General features: G+C 39.4%; 1 protein-coding gene across 11 annotated transcripts in view; it reads left to right on the top strand.

Moving 5' to 3' along the window:
- CUX1 (cut like homeobox 1) overlaps positions 1 to 21,689 on the top strand; it is a 283,317-nt gene that overhangs the window by 97,378 nt on the left and 164,250 nt on the right. For all 11 annotated transcript variants that reach the window (XM_069791426.1, XM_069791423.1, XM_069791422.1 and 8 more), the window contains exon 3: positions 16,377 to 16,424. In XM_069791426.1, coding sequence (XP_069647527.1) covers positions 16,377 to 16,424 — 48 coding nt within the window. The remainder of the gene's footprint in view (positions 1 to 16,376; positions 16,425 to 21,689) is intronic.

The raw sequence follows: 21,689 nt of genomic DNA, 5'->3' as shown, positions 1-21,689 counted from the left end.
ATTGATCATAAGATTAAGTGGCTTTTGCAAGATGGTATCTCCAGCTGCTACTTACTCTTGACATTGTATGCTATCAGTTTGTGTGACTTGGAAGGGGTGCCATACACAGTGATATTTACGGGGTATCTGGGCCTATCACTTATCTAACCATTTCATCATTTGTAGTTACAGCCATGGGATATAGTCCAGAAATAGTTGTGTGTACTTATTGTCATCACTACATTAGAATGGGACTTGTCTAAATAATGAAATCCTAGATTTCATTATTGAAAAACGTATGCCAACAGGGCTTTAAAATTGCTTGAATATGAAGAGGATGTTACACAAAATAGATGGATTCTGCCAACCTAAGGATAGGAATTGACATTTTTCAGAACAGATGTCATTGATAATTTATAGATGGCTTTAAAAATTAAAATTTATATAGAAGCCAGCTTAAAAATGAAGTGTTGTCAATGTTCTAAGTACATTAGGTACATTAGGTGAAAATGTATTTTCACTCAACAGTATTTAAGTACTTCAAAAGTCAGGAGCAACCATGTCATTTGAAAGTCTGGTCATGTTCAATATAAAAGGCTCATATGAGTCTGCTGGATTCCAAATAATGTAGTTGTCCTCCTAGGAAGGAAAATAGTTTTGAAAATAGTAATTATTGATTTTATTTCTTATACTTCTGATTGAAATGTGAAAGTGAAGTGCATGATTCCTGGAAAAAAAGACACATCTAAAAATATTAACTTAGTTTTCTGTTCTAGTATGCTGTAAAAACTTCATATTGATGCCCTCATTTTAAAAACAGCTTGACAGTCCACTCAGAAAGCATCTGCTCTCTGCACTGGACAGTAGCACAGAGCTGGGAAAATTACTGGAAATCTTTCTGGTGCTTTTGTGGAATCAGGATTTCCTTTTTTTTTTTTTTTTAAATACACTTTTTGTTAAACTTATCTATCTAAAACGAAGTATGGGTTAATACACACTTTGCTAAGTAAGAAAAATAACACCACCCCCCCACCCCCCCCCAAAAAAAAACCAAACCAACAACTAACAAACTGAGGCTCAGCCCAGGAAGATGGGAATTCTGAGATAATATTCAGTGTGCCCAAAGGGACAATGCTGTCTCTTGTTGTCACTGTCTATATTTAGCTACCATGCTCCTGTGCAACTTAAAATACCTAGAATAGCAAGAATAATTTTTTTTCCCCTTCATTTGAAGTGGTACAGTGTAGGGTTGTTAATTTTGGCTTATCACAGCTGACACTTGAGTAGGGAAAAAAAAATAGTGGTTTAAAGCTTTAACTGTCTCCACATGTGCCCCTTGCGAGGAGCCCTCTTGACTCCTGTGAAACTTTCTTGGCTGTCTTAAATTATATGCCCCCCATTTAGGAGAAGTTCACAGGTCATTTAGTTGATTTAAAATCCATTGTTGTTTGTGCAGCTGATAAGGGGCAAAAAAGCTATTAGTTAACAGACCTTGTTCAGAAAAAATTGTTAATAATTCTAGCTTCCTACTTGCATCAACTGAAATTCTCCTGATTAGTTAATGTAAACAGTATGATTTGTATTTTAATACTGCAGTTTACATGAAAATGAGCAATAATTTTCACGCTTTCAGGAGTGTTTCATGCTGTTGCAATGAAAGTTTTTGTATTTTACTCAGTTATGGAAAAGAGAATGAAGTATTTCTGTATGACAATCTGGCAAATATTTATGTTTTACGAACATACTACACACTTCAGTGTGCTGGTTTTTAATGGATAGTGCTCCAGATTGTCAGTTAGAGCTGTCAAAAAAATTGAGCAGAAAAATGGAGGAGAGCAAAGTCCTTGAGGAAATACTGGACAAGTTGTTTATGGGGGAATAACCTTGGCTGGTTTGGATCACACTAATGGCTTACTTATCTAAAAAGTGAACTTGTGGTCACAAAGGAGTGTGCTTAACACGAGAGGATTCAGAGGGATAGGGAACAGAAAGTTTGTGCTGAGTTGCCAAGCTTGCCTGAGAAATCCCTGCTCCGGCTGGGAGGCTGGCAGGGAGCACATCAGATGGCGAGCTGGCGGCTGCAGGCAGTGAGCAGTGCCTGCTGCACAGCACTGGGAGTTCATCGGGCGGATGAGAAGGAAGAAGAGCCAGAAAAATTAGGGGTCTAGGTCTGACATGGTTGGAAAAAAGCAGACTGCAATCCAGAGAGCCAGTCTGTGGATTCATCTCATTCGCCTCCGGTGCATCTAGGACTTGACCAACGAGGAGGTTTTGTCATGCAGCCCTTTCCCCACCTTCTGCACTATTAAGAAACCACATGGAATATAACTGAATGATACCTTTTCTGTTCCAATAAGAGCTAACAGTTGTTTATGCTTCCATTACCTGATAATGGCGATGAAACATTTCCTCGTTCTTTTAACAACTTTGAGAGCAGCATCAGAAATAATGCATCAGACACCCTTGTCTGCTTTGATGAATCTGTGGCATGAGTGAATTATCTCAGTCCTCAGATCCGACAGAGCTGTTGCAGCCACCGAGATGGTAACTTCACCCTGGCACTGTCAAGTAGAAAAGCTTCTTGAGGTGGCTGGCGCTAAGGGGGTTTCTGAGGAGGGCTGAGAGGTCTGGGTGGGCAGAGGAGGCAGCCAGTCTTTCAGAGAATCACAAAAGCCCAAGGCTGGTTTACACTTGAAAGTTCTGTAGAAATAAATGTCGGTTAGCGGTGGGAGGGGATGTGGGGTTGTGGTTGTTTACCAGTTTATAATACACAAGAATATGGGTGCAGTTACAATAGCGTAAAGATGTTTATTTCTTTTCCCACATGGGACTCGTTATTTTAACTTGCAGTTACATCCAGAGCGATGATATTTCACTGTATTAATAGCATTAGAATAAAACAGCACCATTTTCTAATTTGAAGGTTAGCTGTTTCTCGCCATCTACTTACATGTGATGTGGTGAAGATGTTTTGTACACGTCTGTTACAAAGCACACGTCAGAGCAAGGCGCACTCTGAGCTCTGTCTCCAGCAGCCTGCTTACGGACGGTGAGGTAGTGGCGCAGGATGGCACGGGCACGACAAAAAAAAAAAAAATCGAAGAGGGTTATTCTGATTTACATAAAAGTCGTAAGAGCCCGAAGGATGCCCAGTGAGAGAGTGGCAACAGGAGCTCCCAGAGCGAGCGGTACGGTCGTCGCCATGTTCAGCGTGGCCCGGCCGCGCGCTCGCAGCGTCTCTGACTGACCCGAGGCCTGCGTGGCGGGAGGGAAGGAGGGCCGCAGCAGGGCCCGCGCCATTCAACCCCACGGCGCCCATTCCCTGCATCTCCGGAAAAATTACCTTCCTCTCATCTAAACCTAACATGGAGTCAGTTTAATTTTCCCATCTTGTCATGTGCAAGGGGTTTACGAAATGCGTGATCACCCCCAGCCCCTTCTGTAGGCTGTCCAGTGTCTGACTGCGTTTTCTAGTAGGAGGAGAATCCTCTCCGGATGAGTAGATAACCTACAAAAACAGAGCTCTGCTAGGTTATTGGAAACCTTCTTTTACAATGAGAGAAACTACACTAAACCATGCATTTTTCTTAACCCTTAATATCACGAAAATTCAAAATCAATTTAATAAATGAACTATTACATCTTTTTATAAGCACAGATCATCAGGATCTGATAAGTAGAAGTTGTAAAGTCAAATAAGTTGCTTAATCAATACAGATTCTGAGAGTCCATCATGTCATGTGCCCAATTTGCCCCCCCTTTTTATTTTCCTAAAGATGGTCTTCAGTGTTTGTTGTGACCTAGCTAAGAAAGATCAGTGGTTCAGAAATGTCAGCGTTTATAAGGCTGTAATCAGTTGGGCAAACTTGATACGCTTTGTGTCTTAAGAGCACTTATTCAAATATTGCATTTCCAAATACAGTGTTCCTTTAGAAACTTAAAATAATATGTTTTAACTGCATGGTGTTAATAAGCAGTTGGGTAAGATATAATCTCCTCTGAACAGTAGCTTTTTCTTTAACTTTTGTTATCTCTGCATTTCCCAAGACCGTTTCACAGGACAAAGTGTGACTGTGCTCATGTTTTGCGCCTGCAGCTCTCAATCCTCTGTGAATCTGGCCCACAGTTTTTAGCGATCGGGCAGTGGCTGTACTAGGGTTCATCACGTGCTGAGGTTTCAAAGCGGCTCATGGTCATTAGGACAATTAACTGTTGTACGCATCTTGCACAGGAAGAGGCTGTCTGTGGATCTTTGCTTTAAATAACGTTTTAAAGCAAGCCCTCGTGGTATTTCGGAAGGGGCTGTGCATCAGAATTATTTCTTACTAATGTTTTTTCAGGCAGTTGTAAGCCAGCCAGAGGAGAAGTAGGAGAATTTCAGAACTTTCAGCAAAATGAGTAAGGTACTGAAAATGTGCAAGAAACATTAGAGAGTTTAACAGCTCAGTAGGAGTGTTTTAACTTTTCTGTGGAAGCCCTGTGAGCAGTCTTCACTCGGGTGTTCTCAGCGGGCCTACAAACACCACTAAAACCCGAAAGTGTTTTAAGTTTGATAGTTGTTGGGATTTTTTTTTTGCATCACTGTTGTATTCCTGTGACTCTGAACATGAAGGTCAGGGACTCAGTAGATTACTAGGCATTGTAAAATAAAACAATAATAGCATCTTGAATCTCTGAGAGAGGAGGATGCTGTCTCCTCGCTCAGGACCAGATCTTTCCCTGGGAAACACCTGGGTTTTAAATGCTGTACAGTCTTAGCAATCAAATATGGTTATATATGTTATTGAGGAGTTGAAGCAAGTACGGTAAATAACAACTGTGCCTATAAGCTAAGCTGTCATTTGTGATATTATTTCCTTATGCAACTCCTGGGAGAGCAGAGAGCTGCAGATACCAGCGTTGTGCTGTTGTGGACATGTCCCCAAAGCAGTCAGGGTTTTTTGTTCAGTTTCTCACTGAATACTGTGCTGTTGGACTTTGACAGTGTTGTCTATTGGTTTGCATTTTTGGAGGTTAGTGGTGAATTTTTTTTCCTGAAAATATTTTTGTGCATGTGTATTTTGTTTTTAATGGACTTCACAGAAAATTGTTTAATAAAGATTAAACAGTTTCTAAATAAATGTTTCTTCGCATGGCTCCTCACTTGAACATTTCTAGGTGTACCATCTCCTTTGTCTGTCACACTCTCCTATTATTCCCTTGTGCATAAAAAAACTCAGTATTTACTTTCAGTCTTTCAAGTTTGTTTACCCAGGTTTCACTCCTGGGTTTGAGGAGCTGTAATCTTAATCCATTTTGAGCCCTCAATGGCACCTGATGTCCATTTTGAGGTGTGTTAAGAATATCTAGCATTAAAAAGTCACCTGAAGTTGGTGTACCCTTTGCTTTGGATGCACAGAGAAGTTTGTTGATCCACCTAAAGGAAGGCTTCAATATCGTATCACATACTGTTGTTTTTGATGTATTTGCTTATACACCTTGAAAAAATTATCATATAAAAGATGGTGATTGCAAGAAGTTAGACTATTTTTCTGGATTAAAGGGCGTTGCAGGCATTGTTGGAATTCCTTTATAAGTCCCTGCGTACATCAATCAGTGAGTTTTGACCTCCCCTGCTTTTTTTTGAGTGTAGACTTCACTTTTACCAGTTTGTGCTATACTTCTCATGACAGTTGGTGTTAATTGGTATTTCAGGTAAGCAGTAATGGAAGACACCTGCTGTCTGGAGAGGTGTATGTCTTCGGTAATAGTCGAATAGTGTAAATGAAAATGCGAGCTTCACGGCACCTCATTCTGGTTCGCTCATATATAGAAATGTATTTCTGAGAAGCAGAAGTTGTTAACAAAAGTTAGTATTTACTTAAGTGTATCTTAAGTATTTTTACCGTCTTGTAAAGAGCGGGAAAATGCTTTTGAGAAAAGTAGTTGACAGTTTATGTCTAATTTAGTGGTACTGCAGATCGAGGAAGTTTGCCACAAAGATAGGAATAAGGTAAAAAGTTTGAAGGTTAGGTTAAAATGATTGTAGATAACTTGATCTGTAGTTGCCATATATAGTCATACAAGAAAAAGTCTGCACAAATCCTCCAGACGTTTATGGACTTCTCTGATTCATCTGTTGGAGCCAAACAGCTCCAGCCAAGAGATAGGGAATTTGTTAAACTGCATTAAGTTCCTAAATTGCTGTAGCCCAAAGGAGCAATTCTGCCTTTTTAAGGGGGAAGAGTAGGAGGGAGGATAGTGCATTATGAAGTCTCTACTTTTGGTAAGAGTTTCAAGAAGATGAGTAACATTCTAGAGCTCTTTAAAAAAAAAAACACACACACACACAAAAAAAACTTGAATTAATTTCCGTTGCTATCATCAAAAGCTGGCTTTCTAAATTTAGCAGTTTCCTATAGACGCTCAGCTTATGCTAGCAACAGTAAAACTGTTTTTCCTTAAGTGCAATTTGTCACCTCCCCCTTTTAAGTTAGTAGAAGATAAGCTTGTATTAATTCTGTTGATTTATTATTATACAAGTATGTTTCATTTTAATCTGCTATTGAGTTCATTGTGATTCAGTGCTAGGCTCGCATGCCTTTAACAATGGAAAAAAAAGTGCACAGGAATGACAGACTGTGCGCTTGCTCGGTCTCTGTCTTTCTGTCTCTGCTTTTTAAATCTTCAATCCTCTGGGTTTCTTTTCCTGGTCTTTTTATCTCTTCTCCCGCCTGCCCTCTCTGTCCCCGTCCCCCCCCCCCCCCCCCAAACAAAAAAAAAACCCCACCCAACCCCAAACCAAAACCCAAACCCTGCAAAAAAAGCCAACTGGAACAGTTCACAGTTCAGCACATTAATTTGGGAATTAGTCCCAGCTGAGACTATATATTACAGTTGTGAGAAGATGCTGCTGCTCAAAAGTACTTTATGTGGGTTTTTTATTTCTTAAGTTCAACAAACAAACAGTCAACGTATTGAATAAGTCTGTAGTGAGATTTTGCTTGCTTTCATCTTGATGATTCATTTCTATCTACTGTGTGCTACCAAAGCATATGCATTATAGGCCTGAGCGTGTTTCGGTAGGAATTTTGCCAGGAAGCGTAAAGGCAGCAAAAGTTTGTTTTCTCTGAATTGCTTCACTTACTGAAGCAACATGAAAAGATCTGTGCTGTATTTTTTTATTTAGGTCAGGAGGATGACAGTTATATTAATTTTGAGGTGTTTTTACTAGGTATGCTAAATTAGATGTAGTAAACCCTTTGGGTTTATATCCTGATGTTTTTGAGGTTGTCATTTTTTTTCTTTTCTTCGAATTTCTCGTCTTTGTAGGAATCTGAAGTTACCACTTTAGCTGCATTTAAAGCGTGATGCCTCCTAAAGGCATGGTAACCTGTGAGCTGCAGCAGGCGACTAGCCAGTGACTTCCTGCATAGAAGAGGCCTCAAAGAACATAAAGATAGCAAAGATGACAGTCGCAAGGGCTTTAGCAAATGTAGGACGTGGATTTGCAGGACAGCAGGCTTTTCACTCTGACCCTCGTGAAACAACTTGTTTTCTGTTGGAGCAACTGGCTTTTGAATAAAACTGAACGGTCAGGGTCAAGATTAAGCGAGCAAATCTTATAAAAAGATTATTAGAGGATTGCTTAGTATTGGATTTTCTTGCATTGGAATCATAGAAAAAGGCTGACTATAATGATACAAATCAGTAAATACACCTGTGTTCTTACATGTAGGTATGTCAGAGTATGATTAATGCATGGTCTATTCACAGCTATATTTTTAACCTGTATTTAAAAGATAAGCAGGGAAAACAATTTTGCAATATCTGATGTCTTGGCAGTGCACAGACTGCCCCCCCCCCAATTTAGGTATGGTCTGTAAGGATCTGTGAGGATGAAGCCTGGTTCCTTATTATTATATTTAGCAGAGAATTATTCTTGGAAACTTAACCTGGCTTAAAAGCAAGATACTTGTATTTTGGAAATCTTTCCAGTTGTCCAATAACAGGTTTTAAAACATGAATGTTTTTTAGTACTCTCACTTTTCCTAAATAAAACTGTACGTTGAAATTAATGATTTTTGAATGGTCCCACCCATCTTTTCCTTGAGACTGAGGAGAAATTCAAATCTTATGAGCACAGTGCTGCCAGACAGCACCCAGGTTTCTGATTTCATCATCCAGAAAGGCGAGACTGAGTGCTGAAGTAGGGTGCACAGTGATTCAGACACAGCTCTGCTTGTGTGGAGGGAATATGGAAAATTACAGGCGCAATTATGGTTTCACATTAAATATTCTTCTTTTTAAATCCACCATGTGAAGCATTAGTCTGTGTTTGAACTGGTGTTGTTAATTGGACCACAGTACTTAGATGCATTTTCTGCAGAGTCATGGCCCATGTCATTAGCTTCTCATTAGACACGTTAATTTTTTAAGACTCATAATAATTACCTTTTTTCAGAAGTTCCCCATTTTACGCTGAAGAGAAACCTCTGTTCTGCAGGCTGTAATTCTGAATAATCAGGGAAGCATTGTGAACTCTTTGTAGACTTTCAAAGTGGAAAATGAGAGCGCTGTAGTGGATGGAAGAACAGATCCTGCAGGATGTGATTTGAGATGAGTGTTAAGGATCTTTTTCACTGGAAACCTCAATTGCAGGGGCAGAGAGCTTGTGGAATGACATGGTGGTTTTGGAGGGACAGAGTGGTTCTGGTTAAAACTTGACAAATGTAGGTGAGGCTGTTTGTTGGGATGCACAACTAAGCAGTCAGTTTCCTTTCAGTTTTATTGGACAGATGTACTTATCTAATAAAATCTGCAGGTACTTAACAAAGCTTGGCACCAAGTAATTCTCTTTTCTGTATGCAGAGATACTGGCCTAAGTCCTAAGAACAGCGATTCCTGGGTTTCACTGACACGTGATTATTCTGCTGGCAAGAGCAGTGCGCTTCAAAGATTCTGAAATATTTATTTGGCTAATCAAATGATTTTTCATTACATAAATAAGTAGTTCTCCTGACCTGGGATGATACAGACATGTGGCTTTTCCCATGACAAGGGTCTATCGTGGCATGTTTGATGTCGCCTGCAGCCTTCAGCAGGACTACAGGGTTTAACAAGAAAGCAGGACAAACTGTTAGCAGGAGGAAAAATCTCCATGGGGCGATTAGCCAGTATGTAGCCTTTTAAATAGGTATGTTTGTTAAAAATGATGCTTGATTTTCTGCATGTATTGGTGAGCTGTTAAATACATCATCCTTTTTTTTTTCCCCTTACTGAAATTTTAGTGACCAGGATTTCGTTTCATTAGAATTATCTTCTTCCAAGGTGCTACCTGAATCATTTTTGTTTGAATTAATTTTTTAGTTTCCTAGCAACTCTAGTTTTTAAGTTCTGAATTGTTTCTGTTCAATATCTTTTCTAGCCAATGTTAACTTGCTGTTTTATAAATGACAGCAAGGTTTTAACAAGATTCTAAAAAGCATAGTTCACTAAATTAATTTGTAAAGTTCGTTAAAAAAATTCTTTTTCTGTTATATATAGTGTATGTGTGTGTGTATATATATATACACACATACATACATATATATGGGTGCAACAGTTCTTTTGCACAGTTGATTTTTTAAACAGTTTGAAGGTAACCAGTCTGTTTATACGTTGCTGCATAGGCACAGAGTAAACTTGTTAGCTTTTTGTTTATTTTAACTTGGAAGAAGCTATAAGAGGATTCCATTAAGACTTGCGCAAGTGAGTAGTTCCATTGAAAGTGAAGTGCCAGTCCCAGACCCAAGGCAACGTGGCAAGTAGACACCTTCACAGATGCTCCATTTTTCTCGTGCTTGGGAAGAGCATGGTTTGCTTCTGGCCAGTGAAAGGGACCACAGGACCAGCCCCAAAATGTTTGCTCGCTCTAGACCTATTTCCCCATGGTTTATTAGGACCCATGTGGTCTACAGAGTTTGGTAGAAACAAGGGTATGTCCACAAAGAAAGCCTTGAAATTTCTCTGTATGTCTGCTGTCAAGGCTCGCTTCCTTCTGGGATTGTCATGCGGCTGCTATTTTGCAAAATGGTCTGAGGTGGTTAAACAGCAAAAATTCCGTCTCTTTTTAAGGAATCTCTCTTAGTGTTTATTCTGTAGGCTGGTTATGCCGTGCTTCGTAACCTTTCTGAAGTGCAAGCTTCTCCCCCTGAATTACAATGCGTGTGGTTTTGCTTAATATTCTACTTTAAGCTAAAGTCTGCTCTCACTAAATCAGCCTTTCACAAACGGAATATTTTTTCACTTCTTGCTGGGTGGGTCCATACACTGAAAAATAGGTCAAGAACAGTAATCTAAATCTACTGCTAATAAATAATTAAAGCTAATGGAATTTGCACAAGATTTGTGAGCTGAAATATTTCAGAAAGTACCGTGGTGTACATTTTGCTACTGTAAATCAAGATTTTTTATTTATCATTGTGCTAGGTTGAAACATATCTATAACTGTAACTTAAAAAGATTTTTTTTGTACAGAGAAAATACCGGCCTGTTAGTGTATTAAAATAACTAAGAATATCACAGAAAATTGATAACATCATGATTCATTCTTTAACGATCAGATTTCAAGTAAATAGCAACCTTAAGTAATAGGTTTTATATCTCATTAAATCATAGTGTAAATTGAGCAATAAATTGTTTGCTCATATGATTTAATTTGCCTTATATTTTAGGAATTAATTAAGTCATCTAAGCTATTGTATAATACCTGTTTGGACAACTATCTGGGATTTCAATTTCATATCTTTTAGAGCAAAGCAAAGCAGAGCTTGCTGGAACTAATTGAATATAAAGACTTAAGTGTTTCTCTTAGTACTCCTCCAATCACATGTACCATGGATCTCTGGTGGAAAAATGGCATATTCTGGATTTTTTCATAATTGTGGGTGCAAAGAAATAATATTTTAAGCTTTTGTATTGGTAGGTGAGCATCTGATTCAGTGATCCCAACTTGTTCACTAGTTTACCCATAGCAGGGTGAAGCATAGATGCTTGCTGGCTCTCTCTAATTAACCAGCAGAACTGTTTACTACTAATTATAGTTAACTTGCTGATTTCTGTGTTTCACAGTGACAAGTTGTGTCCTTGAAGTACATAATAATCAAACACACCTCAGAAGTTGATGATAGCGTTCTTCCCAAAGCCTTTATGGTTGGCTGCTTTTTACCTCTCCCCCTTTCAGCTGTATTTATATGAAAGAGAACCTCAACAACATTAAAGAGATAATAGCTGTGTGGACAAAGTGTATGGAGCCCTGCCTGTGAGGGTACACAGATAAACATCCTCCCAATTGCAAGAAACAAATATCCATCATACCAGCACACTGCCTCTTGAAAGAAGGGCTTAAACCAACCTGGCTGCCAGTTTTTGACACGAGAGTTCCTCTTGAGGCTGTGCTATTTCTTTTTATACGTTGATTGAACTGACAAATATCTTCCTGCACAGTCAATATGTATTGGATTTTGTTCTGGGTTGGTTTTTTCTTTCTTTTTTTTTTTTTTTCCCCTTTTTGTAAGTTCTTTTAAGAAAGTGTCTGGAAGTTCAGCCCTGCCAGTTTTGAGTGCAGGGCCACTTGTTAGTTCCTTATTAAGTGTGGGCTAACGAGGAAGGAAATGCGAAAGGGTAAGATGGCAGGAAAGCCATTGCATCTTACTGGTGATAAGGCAGCTCAAAAATAGGTTGTGACAGCTGAACTAATGATGTCACCGATGCTGATACAAGTGGGCTGCTTCTCATTATGATTTCTCTGCCAGACATAGTGACATTCACCAGCCAGTGCATGTCTTGAGTAGACGATATATAGAACAAATCACAGGAAATGTGGCTCAGGAGGCATACGATAGAACATTTGCCCAGTTTGTTGTTGTGGGATTTTTTTGTTTGGTTGTTTTTTTGGGTGTTCGGGGTTTTTTTGTTTTGTTTTGTTTTGTTTTTTACAAGAGCATACTACTTCTGTAGATGATAAAGGTGTGTATAGGTCAAGCTTAGCCTTGCTGGACCACTTTATCAAACCAGGGTCATAGGGCTCTTGTGACATTTAGAGATAAGCATTTTGGAGGTAAATGAGATGGAGCAGTCTGTGAGGAGATCAGAAGGTGCTTGTGTAGCTTCAGACCTCAAGTAAATTACAAATACAGTTTTGGTAGCCTGACCATTGATACGTCCTTTGTACTGTACACAGTGTATTAAGATAGGAATAGATAAATAATGTAGTTTAGTTGTCAGAAAGATGCATTTGTTGCCCAGGTTTTTACCATAGATTTATTCTCAGTTTATTTTCCATAGAGTTATTTTTAATGAGAATGGAAAGGGAGTTAAAAATTATTTGGATTCAGATTTCATTGTGTAGCTACTTGATCAAAACATAAACTTGTTGTTTATATTCTTGTAAAGGGAAAATGCTATATTAGCTTTCAGCTATCAGATTTGATTCAGATAATGATACAGCATCCTAATTCATAGGCTCTACTTCAGATATTGAGTTTGACTGTGATAGAGCCTTTTTCAGAAAACTGCTCTACCCTGATAAATCATCCAGAGAGAGATAACATGCACGTTTAGATGGCATGGAAAAATAAGCTAATAATGTGATTGTATAGGAGTACTCGAATATTTCAATGCATTTGTGTTGATAAATTATCATTTGTTTTAATGTTCGGTTGCATGTACCCTTTTTAGCTGTTATGCTTGATCGCAGTGATTTGCTAGCTGTATGTGAGTGCTGGAGTTGGTTGCTTTTCCTGTTTTGATCACAGCCCAGGCAGTAAAGGCCACTACGCTTTAAACAGATAATAAATCATATGGTGTCCTTGCTAACCAACATTACAGATTCCCCCGGGCCTGAACCGAACGTCCTTCTTTCTGTTCAGTTCAGTGCAAAGAAGGTAAAATGCTATTTGATGTTAGTGTAATATTTTGAGACAAAGTCTGATGAGGAATTTTTCCAAAGTGCCAAAAATAAATCTCACCAGCAGAGTTTTAGCTGGTGACTCGAGGCATATGTATTCCTGACTTCTGTCTGTTTATTTTTATTTCCCTTTTGTTGTGAGCTGTCTAAAGTTTTGATGCTGTTTAGCCAAGGATGGAATTATAAAAGTAGCCTATAAACTCTTTCCAAGGTGGGGAGGAAACAAAACATGGTGTGAGGAAGGTGTTTATGCTTTTTGTTATGGTGTGTGCCACTTACCTGCATGGCATATTTGGTTGCATTTAAAATACTGGAGCAAATTCCTTGCAGTTACTTTTCTTAGACAGTTTGCTCTGTGAAGATAGTGGAAGTGGGATGCTCTGACTCTTGTCATTCAGCTGCAACAGATTTCAAGTTATTGCTAAGATTTCAAGTTGTCAAAGCATTTTACCCTGTTAAACCGTGTGCTCTAATGACCCGCATGTCCCAGGATTGCCCCAGATTGATTACTGTGGTATAACCGATTGCTTGCCAGTGGGACTGAATCATTTTGAGTTGCATTCTCCTCTATCATGAAATGTTTTAAAAACAGTTTTACCAACAACAAAAGCTGCTGTCTAAATCAAGCACAACACGTTTTCCCATTATGGCATGAATTTTGCTTGGTAACGTTTTGATTGCTGGGATGAGTGTTTAGCATCCTGAATTTGCTAAATGAAGGATGTGTGGGAATCAGATTTTGTACTTGAAAGCTTTTCTCCCTTTTTGACAGCTTGACCAACTGTTTTCTTGGCTTTGGGGTGCCCCTTCTATTCCTTTTTTCCCCCCTGCTTCTCTCCCTCTTCTCTCTGCTATGAACAACTACCAACAACATCTCTCATTATTAAAGATGAATATGAAGGCAAAGTCCTGACATAGTTTATATCATAAAATAAGAAGTGCTGCAAATCCTGTCTTTCAAAAGTTAGTACGTGTCAGACGATGCAATTCAATAGCAGCTTCTTGGCTAGAGCTCACCACGCACACAGAGAGGAGCAGGGCTTACGTTCTCCTGCCTCCAGAGCTGGCCGTGCTTTATTTTACTGAATGCCATTGCGGTCCTTTGTCATCTGCCGATGTACCTAGGGTGATTTCTGATTCTTACGCCGTGTGCTTAGGCAGTGGCAATAATGCCCTGCTCTTGAGAGCTGTGCAAGCAAGAGACTTGGGGCTGGTCTGGAATTAGATCTCCTGTATTTCTGCTTTCAGTTTTGACATCAGTTTGCTGGCTGGTGCCAAACTAGGCAGTAAATTCAGAGGCAATAGCAGGGGCAGAAGCCCTAAAACTGATGATTTCCTACCAGCTGAGATTTTTATTTCAAGAAATGTTGCTTTGCTTGGATGGTACAACTTTTCCTGGTTTTATAAAGTGTGCCAGTATTCTGACTGTAAATCTAATATCTCTGTTTGTAATTTCACTGTGCATTAAAACCTACCATGCCAGATTTTGGCCCTGAATGTGGACATTTATTTTGCCATTGATGGTTATTGTTACTCTCTTCAGTATCATCATCAGGTTACAAAGAAAACATGTTAAAAAACATGCACAGCCCTCTGGTCTCCTGGAGTAGTCAGGAAGTGGGGAGAAGCTGCTCAACCTGCCAGTTTGCTTTGTTAGAAGTAATTTGTAGATGTTCGTGATACACAAGGACAGTATCTAACCTGTTTCTGTCCTAAAACAGACAGCAGAAAATATCAGGAAACAATTAGGTGACTTGACTTGGTCTAATAAAAGAAGCATTGTTTGGTTTGGTGCTGAAGAGGGAGCTTATAAAGCTGCAACGTTATCCTTAACTTGATAGGGATTAGCTGGATGTTAGTGCAATAACCGTGTAAGAAGTGAAATTTGGCTGATCATTTGTCTTTGATAGCTTCATTTGCGTTTGGCCCCCTAAGCTATTTCTCAGGGAGTGGGAGAACTCCTGATACTCCAACTCTCTGCATGACTTGTCATTTAAATGACAAAAATCACTTCTCTCAAAAGCCTACTTTTCCTTCAGGAAAATCAGATTAAATCCAGGGCTGAGGGTGTTTTGGTGAGTGGTTTAATGTCCAATATGTTGCATTACTCTAGATGTAAAAGTATATGCATTAGAAAAGAGAATTTCCCAACTTTTTAAGGTCACCTTCTTTTCCGAAAGGCCCAGGGCTTCAATGGACCCTTTTTATGTAGAAAAATACTTCAAAGACCTCTTTATGACCTCTTGCATGAGGTTCAGGGTAGCTAAGGGACTGTAGCCTGTGTGAAGCTAGGAAGATTTCATCGTTACTTGAGCTGTTCGTGACTGTCCCAGTTGTGAGCAGTATTCTCAGAGCATCACAGGACTCTTGGTTGGAGGGGATGTCCAGAGGCTGACTAGATCTCACCTGGCCCTAAAAATGGGTCTTTAGCACCCACACTAGGTCTGGTCAGCTGTGCTGTGGAAATCTCCAAGGATGGGAAATCCACCTTCTTCCTGGGTAACCCACATCAGTGCTGCCCTCCTAAATGATGCAGCATCACGTTATTGTTTTATACCTCTTACAGATTTATTTCTAGCTGCAAGTGTACTGTCAAATAGCTGCTTGTGACTTGTTGGTGGAATACCACAGCAAAAATAGGAGTCCAGCTTCTAGGCTGTGCATGAATAATACAGTGTCCTCTGCAAAGTTACAGGATTTTATTCTTCAGGCATTCACATAATGAGAATTCTGAGAATCTGTAAGTGAATTAGACCCAAATTAGCTGAGCCACTGAGAATTTTATGCAAGGTAGATAGACCTTTGTTGTCCTAAATTATCTTGGTTGCTAAGTAAAAATATGCTATAAACTTTTAGAGTGATTCCATGGGCAGTATTTTAATGAATTTTGTAGCACTAAGTGTGTTGTAATTCCGAAGAAGATATTTTGAGTTATATAAAAACCAACAAATAGTACTGTCTTCTTCAATGTGGCTGTCTCCAGTTCTCTGAGGGCTAAAGTCAGAGCACTCTTGAGAAAATAATAAAATAGACCTTTTACAAAATGGCAACACTCTTAGTTGAAATGATGGTTCCAAGTCATCTTCCTTTAAGCCTAGCTTCCATTTGTGGAAATTTCTTTGGCGTAAGTTCAGAGGTGTAGCTGCTGTTTAGGTAGATAGAGGCATTTACTTCTAATCGCATTAGTGTTTCAGCTGAATTATGAGCTTGAAGGCGTTCAGTGCTTACCCAATATCACTACAGTTTTGTTAATTAATACTGTTTGCAACAGATACAGGTATATGTCAAACTGGAAATGCAGACTTGTTCACAATGAATTCTAGGTATACTTTACTTTTAATCAAAGCTCCCATAAAATGCGATCAGAATTTAAGCAGTATTTCAGAACTGCAAATAGTGTTAGGAAAAACTTGACAATGACTTGTCCTTTCAAATTTTTCTGATGAAATATCTTGCTTCTGTCTTCTAGGACCTGCGCAAACAGGTAGCTCCATTACTGAAGAGTTTCCAGGGAGAGGTAAGAGCTTATGCTTCTCATGGTGCTTTAGATATTGCTTCACATGAGTGCTGGCAGTGTTTCAGCGTGGCCGGGTGGGTACAGAGCCCTTGATCAGAGAGCATTGCAGGGGTTCAGCCCTTCTGCATTTTGCTGCGTGCAGGATATGTGTGTGATACACTGGATTTGTGCTGGACAAGCTAAACTGGTCAAATCACTTTGCATTCAGCATACCTGAGCATAAGCTTACCATTGCAGTGACTCAGGTGGCACATGCTAACTCGCTATGCTTCAGTGACTTGATGGTTTGAACGCTTAATGAATGCAATGTAATGTACCTATACAAAAATATGAAGATACTACAAATAGTTTTCACTGTAAACCTTTTCAGCTGTAAAACAATGTATTCTAGAGGGCTTGATGGAAGACCTTAAGTTGGCAGGTGTTTGTTGGAAAACCAAGAGAAAGCATTAGCAGCTCTGATGCTGGCTCTTTGATTTCTCTTCACACCACTCCACTAAGAAACACATGATTAGAGTGATCACAAGTTTAAAAGCCAACTGTTGTTATTTTGAAGAATTTCTATAGGAAAAGGCAGCTGGGCCAATTACAGAATTTTACATTTTAGCTGTGGACAGCACTGAAGCGCTCACTTCACGTGAGTGCTTAGGCCAGATGGGAGCTGTTGTACTGCCTCTAAGGAAATGTCGTGTATGAAGTTTGCAAATTATATTTCTCGTTATGAAGATTAGTGCCTGCGTGGGGTGGTAGATACAGGTTTTAGCTCACACTGTGTTACACATTGTAGAGCTCTGCCCTTAAAGTTAGCTGCGTTAAAACAGCAACACTTTTTACTTCCTTGGTCTGTAAGTCGTTGGCTGATTTTATATTGTTGCAGTTCCCATCAGAGCACAGAGAAATTGAGGAGCGTGTGTTCAGAAGTCTGCATAGGGAATTAAGTGCACAACTCCCGTTATCTGTAATGAGGGCTGCATTTCTGATTACTTGCATATCCTGCTAAATATGTATCCCAAATAGGCAATAATTGCTCATCTTAAAAGCAGTATGATATTTTTTATTTTACCACCCAGTTTCCCAAGTATTGCTAGAAATAAATAAATAAACAGAACAACTTTGTCCTTGATATATCTAATAGTAATTTGTGAGAACAAAGAATGACTTGTGTGAGTCCGTTTGCCAATGGAAATTTACACTTCAAAATTGCTCTGAGTGGATTGCAGTGTTGTTAAAACCTTTTCACTTTAGTTTCAAGCTTGCAGTGCACTGACTGAAAAGTGTATGTGTGCTTTCAGCACTGTTCTTTAATGAAGGGAATGTCTGAGGATGAAGTAAGAATCATAAATCCAAATTTGGCTACAGTGAAGGAAGATTCTCTGATTAGACCTTGCCTTGGAGACAGCTCACTGTTAACCTTGGTATGGCTCATACACACTCCTCTTCTGTAGTTTTGCTTCACTAACGTAAAAGTGAAGTTAATGTTGGTATAAATTCAACCTCGCAAATTGCAAGAGTAAAATCTGTTGGTAGAAATCTGCTCTTAGATAAATGAAGCACGAATACATTACAAGATTGTGCTGCTGAATCTGTGAGCCAGTGATTCCAGTGTCCTTAATCTAGACAGGGGTTTAGAAACCTAAAAACCCTGAACTAATCATGATTGACTACATAAATGCAGAACATTAAACTATGAATTGTGATATTTGATTATAGATGTAATTACTGTATCTTGTTTTGGAGACAAATCAAAATACCAAGAACATTAGCCTGTTCTGTTGAGTTATATTTTATTGTTCAGTATATAGATTTGGTCTCTGTTTATTGTTAAGGCTGACTTTCTAAAAGATCATGAGATGAATGCTCCAGGTATCTCAAGAACAAATTGTGTTAAGTACATAAGCTTTTCTCTATTTCAAATCCACTGGAGATGCCTCGACTTACTCTCCCCTGAGATGTCTCAGCAAGCAGTATTGCTGAGAGCCGGACACCCATCCCACAGACTCTGTGAGATTGTTTTGCAGTAGCGTGAGTGTTACCTGTTAGGTGATATTTAATGTCCTGGGAGGAGGTGGCAGAGAGACCTTTTGGTCACACAGTACATGTACTTTGGGATGTGAGCAGGGAGGAGGAAGGAGGAATAGAGAGTGATCAGCTCATAAGAGGTTCCCTGCTTCTGCTACACAGACTTCAGTTTTCATCCCCAGACTAGGATTTTGGTTTTTTTTAAAAAAACAACAGGAGAAAGTAAATAAAACAGAGGTAAGCAGAGAAGCAGTGAAAATACGATGTTTTCTACTGTCTCTGGTGGAGAGCGAGTGCCCTCGAGCAGCAGGTAGGGAATGCTGTAGGAGTGCTCTGGTTCACACCTCTGCAGGCATTGTGGATGGTATTGCCGAACTTCAGAGCACCGCCGCCTTCTCGTCAGTTGCTCATGCGGAAGCTAGGAAAAAACGTTCTTGCATGATGCAGCTTCTCCGGTTACCATGCGGGAGAGTCTCCACCACATTTTTGCCTCTGACTCCTATCTCCACCCCTACTGCTATTGCCCCATCCTTTTCTTGATCTCTAATGACAGAACTAAGTAGGTGTTTTTTGCATGTCCAAGTAATAATAAATTACGATTCCATCTCAGAAGGGAAGCAGGCTTTTGCAAATCCCATGTGGGATGACTGTGTTCCACAGGGCTCTCGGCACTAGGGAGGGCCAGAAGATCAGATGGGACAGATAGCTCCCTAACGAGTAAAGGTATTTAAGTAGCTTTATATGGATATTGCTGTGTTCTGCCTACCTAAGGACTCAGCTCCCCACCTCCTGCCTTGCCTCAGCACATTTGCTAGTGTGATCCCACGGTGAGCACAAAGTTTTCTTTTTTTCCCCTTTTTTTGCTGGCTTAGTTTTCTGCCAGGGTGGTTCACTGAAGCAGCTCGCTGCAGGCGCCTGCGGGGCAGGGGAGAGGCCAGGAGAGTAAAGCCAAGGGCAGGAGGAGTGCAAATGTGCCAGCTTAGGTTGACTTAAACTGTCCTTGAACTGTACCCTCGGTGAGCTTGACGTGACTTGGAGAGAGGTTAACTTAAGCTCACATATTTAAATATCCTCCCAAGCATGCTTTATGGGACGTCTGCTTGTAAACCTGCGGCTAGTTGACTTTTTAAAATAAATCCGCAGGTCACTTCAGCCAATTTTTCTTTTCAGTTTGAGCATGCATAGTGATACTTCTCCCCCCCCCCCCCCGCCTTTTCCCTTCGTATAATATGAATTTATAAATACACCCCCCCCAGACCAGAACATTCTGTATTCCATAGATGTATTTATCTCATTCATTCAGATGAAAACTGTTCCAGTTATCAAATATGCAGTTTCCATTAGTAGTGGGAAATAACTTTTTTTGTATAGATCTCAGTGCTTTAAGTAACTGGATTTTTTATGTTGACAGTTAAAGTAAAAGCATTATAAAATGCAATTTAGCATACTGCAAATTTTAAAATTTATTCCTAGTTCAATGTGAGTCCCTATTAATTCATCACTGTAAGATAATTTTATTATAGTACTTTTTCCTTATTTAGGATTTTAATGGAAATTTGAACACAGTTGTGGTTTTTTTTAACTTAATAGAATGTTCTGTCTGACTCAGAACTGATGGTATTGTTCTTTTGATCTTTGTGGGTAACTTTTCTAGCTTTCCTGGAAGATTTAAGGTCTGGATGGTGTAAATAGGCTATTGGGAGCAAGACAGTTAGAAGTCATTAATTTAAGAGGTGTAAAATTCCTGTTGTTTCTTTCTTAAATATCTTCTCTTTTTTTTGGTGGGGTTCCCCCCCCCCCCCCCCCCCCCCTTTTTTTTTTTGCTTACCATTAACCTCAGGATGCAGCTTATTAATGGTTCTCACCATATGCTGGGCTAAATACAGGACAGAATCAGAAAAGGCTAAAGAGCTTTATCATTCAATCGTAAAATGATTATATCTCATTTGCAAGTTGGCAAGGCACTCCTTCAAGCAACCATCTAAAGAAGCTGTGTACTGAGTAGGTCATTGTGCATTACCATGTTTACATCAGTGGATGGATATTTGTACATGAAATCTCAAAAAAAAAAAAGTTATGTTCTTGGGCTATGTTAATTTACAGAACTGAAGTTGTGGTATGGAAATCTAATGTTGGAATCCGTATTTGTGAAGTCATCAAATAGATATTTTAAGGCTGGGAAAGGATTTCCTGAGGTCATTAGCATTCTTTTCATGTGGCATAACAGTACTGTCCAACAGTAATGCAGTAATCCCTCATTTGGAGAACCCTTTAAGGCACATACTCCAAAACAACGCGCTGGACTTTATTTCTGTGAAAACCATTTCTCATATTCTTCTCACAAAGCAAGTACTTTTAAGGGTATTGCCATTCTGATGAGACCACTCTGGCTCCCCACTTAGCTGAATTGCTCTTTAAACTATTAATTTGGTCAGTAGAGTAATTTAATAATTTTCCATATGCAGACAACAGAAGCTGAAAAAAATCATTTTGGTGTGCTGGAACTACTAATCATGCCTTTGAAGGAGTACTCTAATAATGTGTGCCTAAACAAATTCAGACCTAGTTTCCTTCTGTGTTTTGAAGGAGTATTCCTGAGCTGATACTCATCTTTTTTTTTTTACCCTCCTTTAATTTCCTTATGTTAAATTTACAAAGCTAATTAATACAATTTCTTTCCTGTAGGTTCACTCCATGATGGCTCAATTAGAGTAGCAGTAGAACTGTGGTTCAATATTCAGGCCAGCTTCATAATTGAAAACACATTTTCTTCTCAAAAGCTGCAGCTGGTTTGGTTCTGCTCATGCAGAAAAGGATATAACCTTGCATAACATAGGAAATGAACGGTTGAGAGAGAAGCCAAATTCAATTTCAGTCAGATATTTTGAGGATAAGTCCATGATCTATGGAAGCAAGGGAATGAAAAGTGTGTGTATGTGGAAAGCAGCGTATTCAGCACTCTATTAATCACGGCTAGCCTGGGTGCTGTTGTGTGCTGTTGCGTTAGCACTGATTCTAGTACAGAGGCTGGAGAGCAGCCAAGCACTCCAGAAGTTAACCTCTTAAAGACCCTGAGCTGCTTTCTGTTGAATAAATGTAATTTTGTGGTCAGAAATAAATGCTTGTGATGTAGCAGGAGCTTTGAAAACAACAGCGTGGCAAAGCTATTACAAATTGCTCTGTGTTGGGGAAGTCAACAGCATACATCAAAATTCAGAGCTCACGTCGCGCTGATTTAGGCCCAGA

The sequence above is a fragment of the Haliaeetus albicilla genome, chromosome 9, assembly GCF_947461875.1.
Source record: "Haliaeetus albicilla chromosome 9, bHalAlb1.1, whole genome shotgun sequence".
Taxonomy (NCBI): Eukaryota; Metazoa; Chordata; class Aves; order Accipitriformes; family Accipitridae; genus Haliaeetus; species Haliaeetus albicilla.
This window is presented reverse-complemented; position numbering and strand designations above follow the sequence as displayed.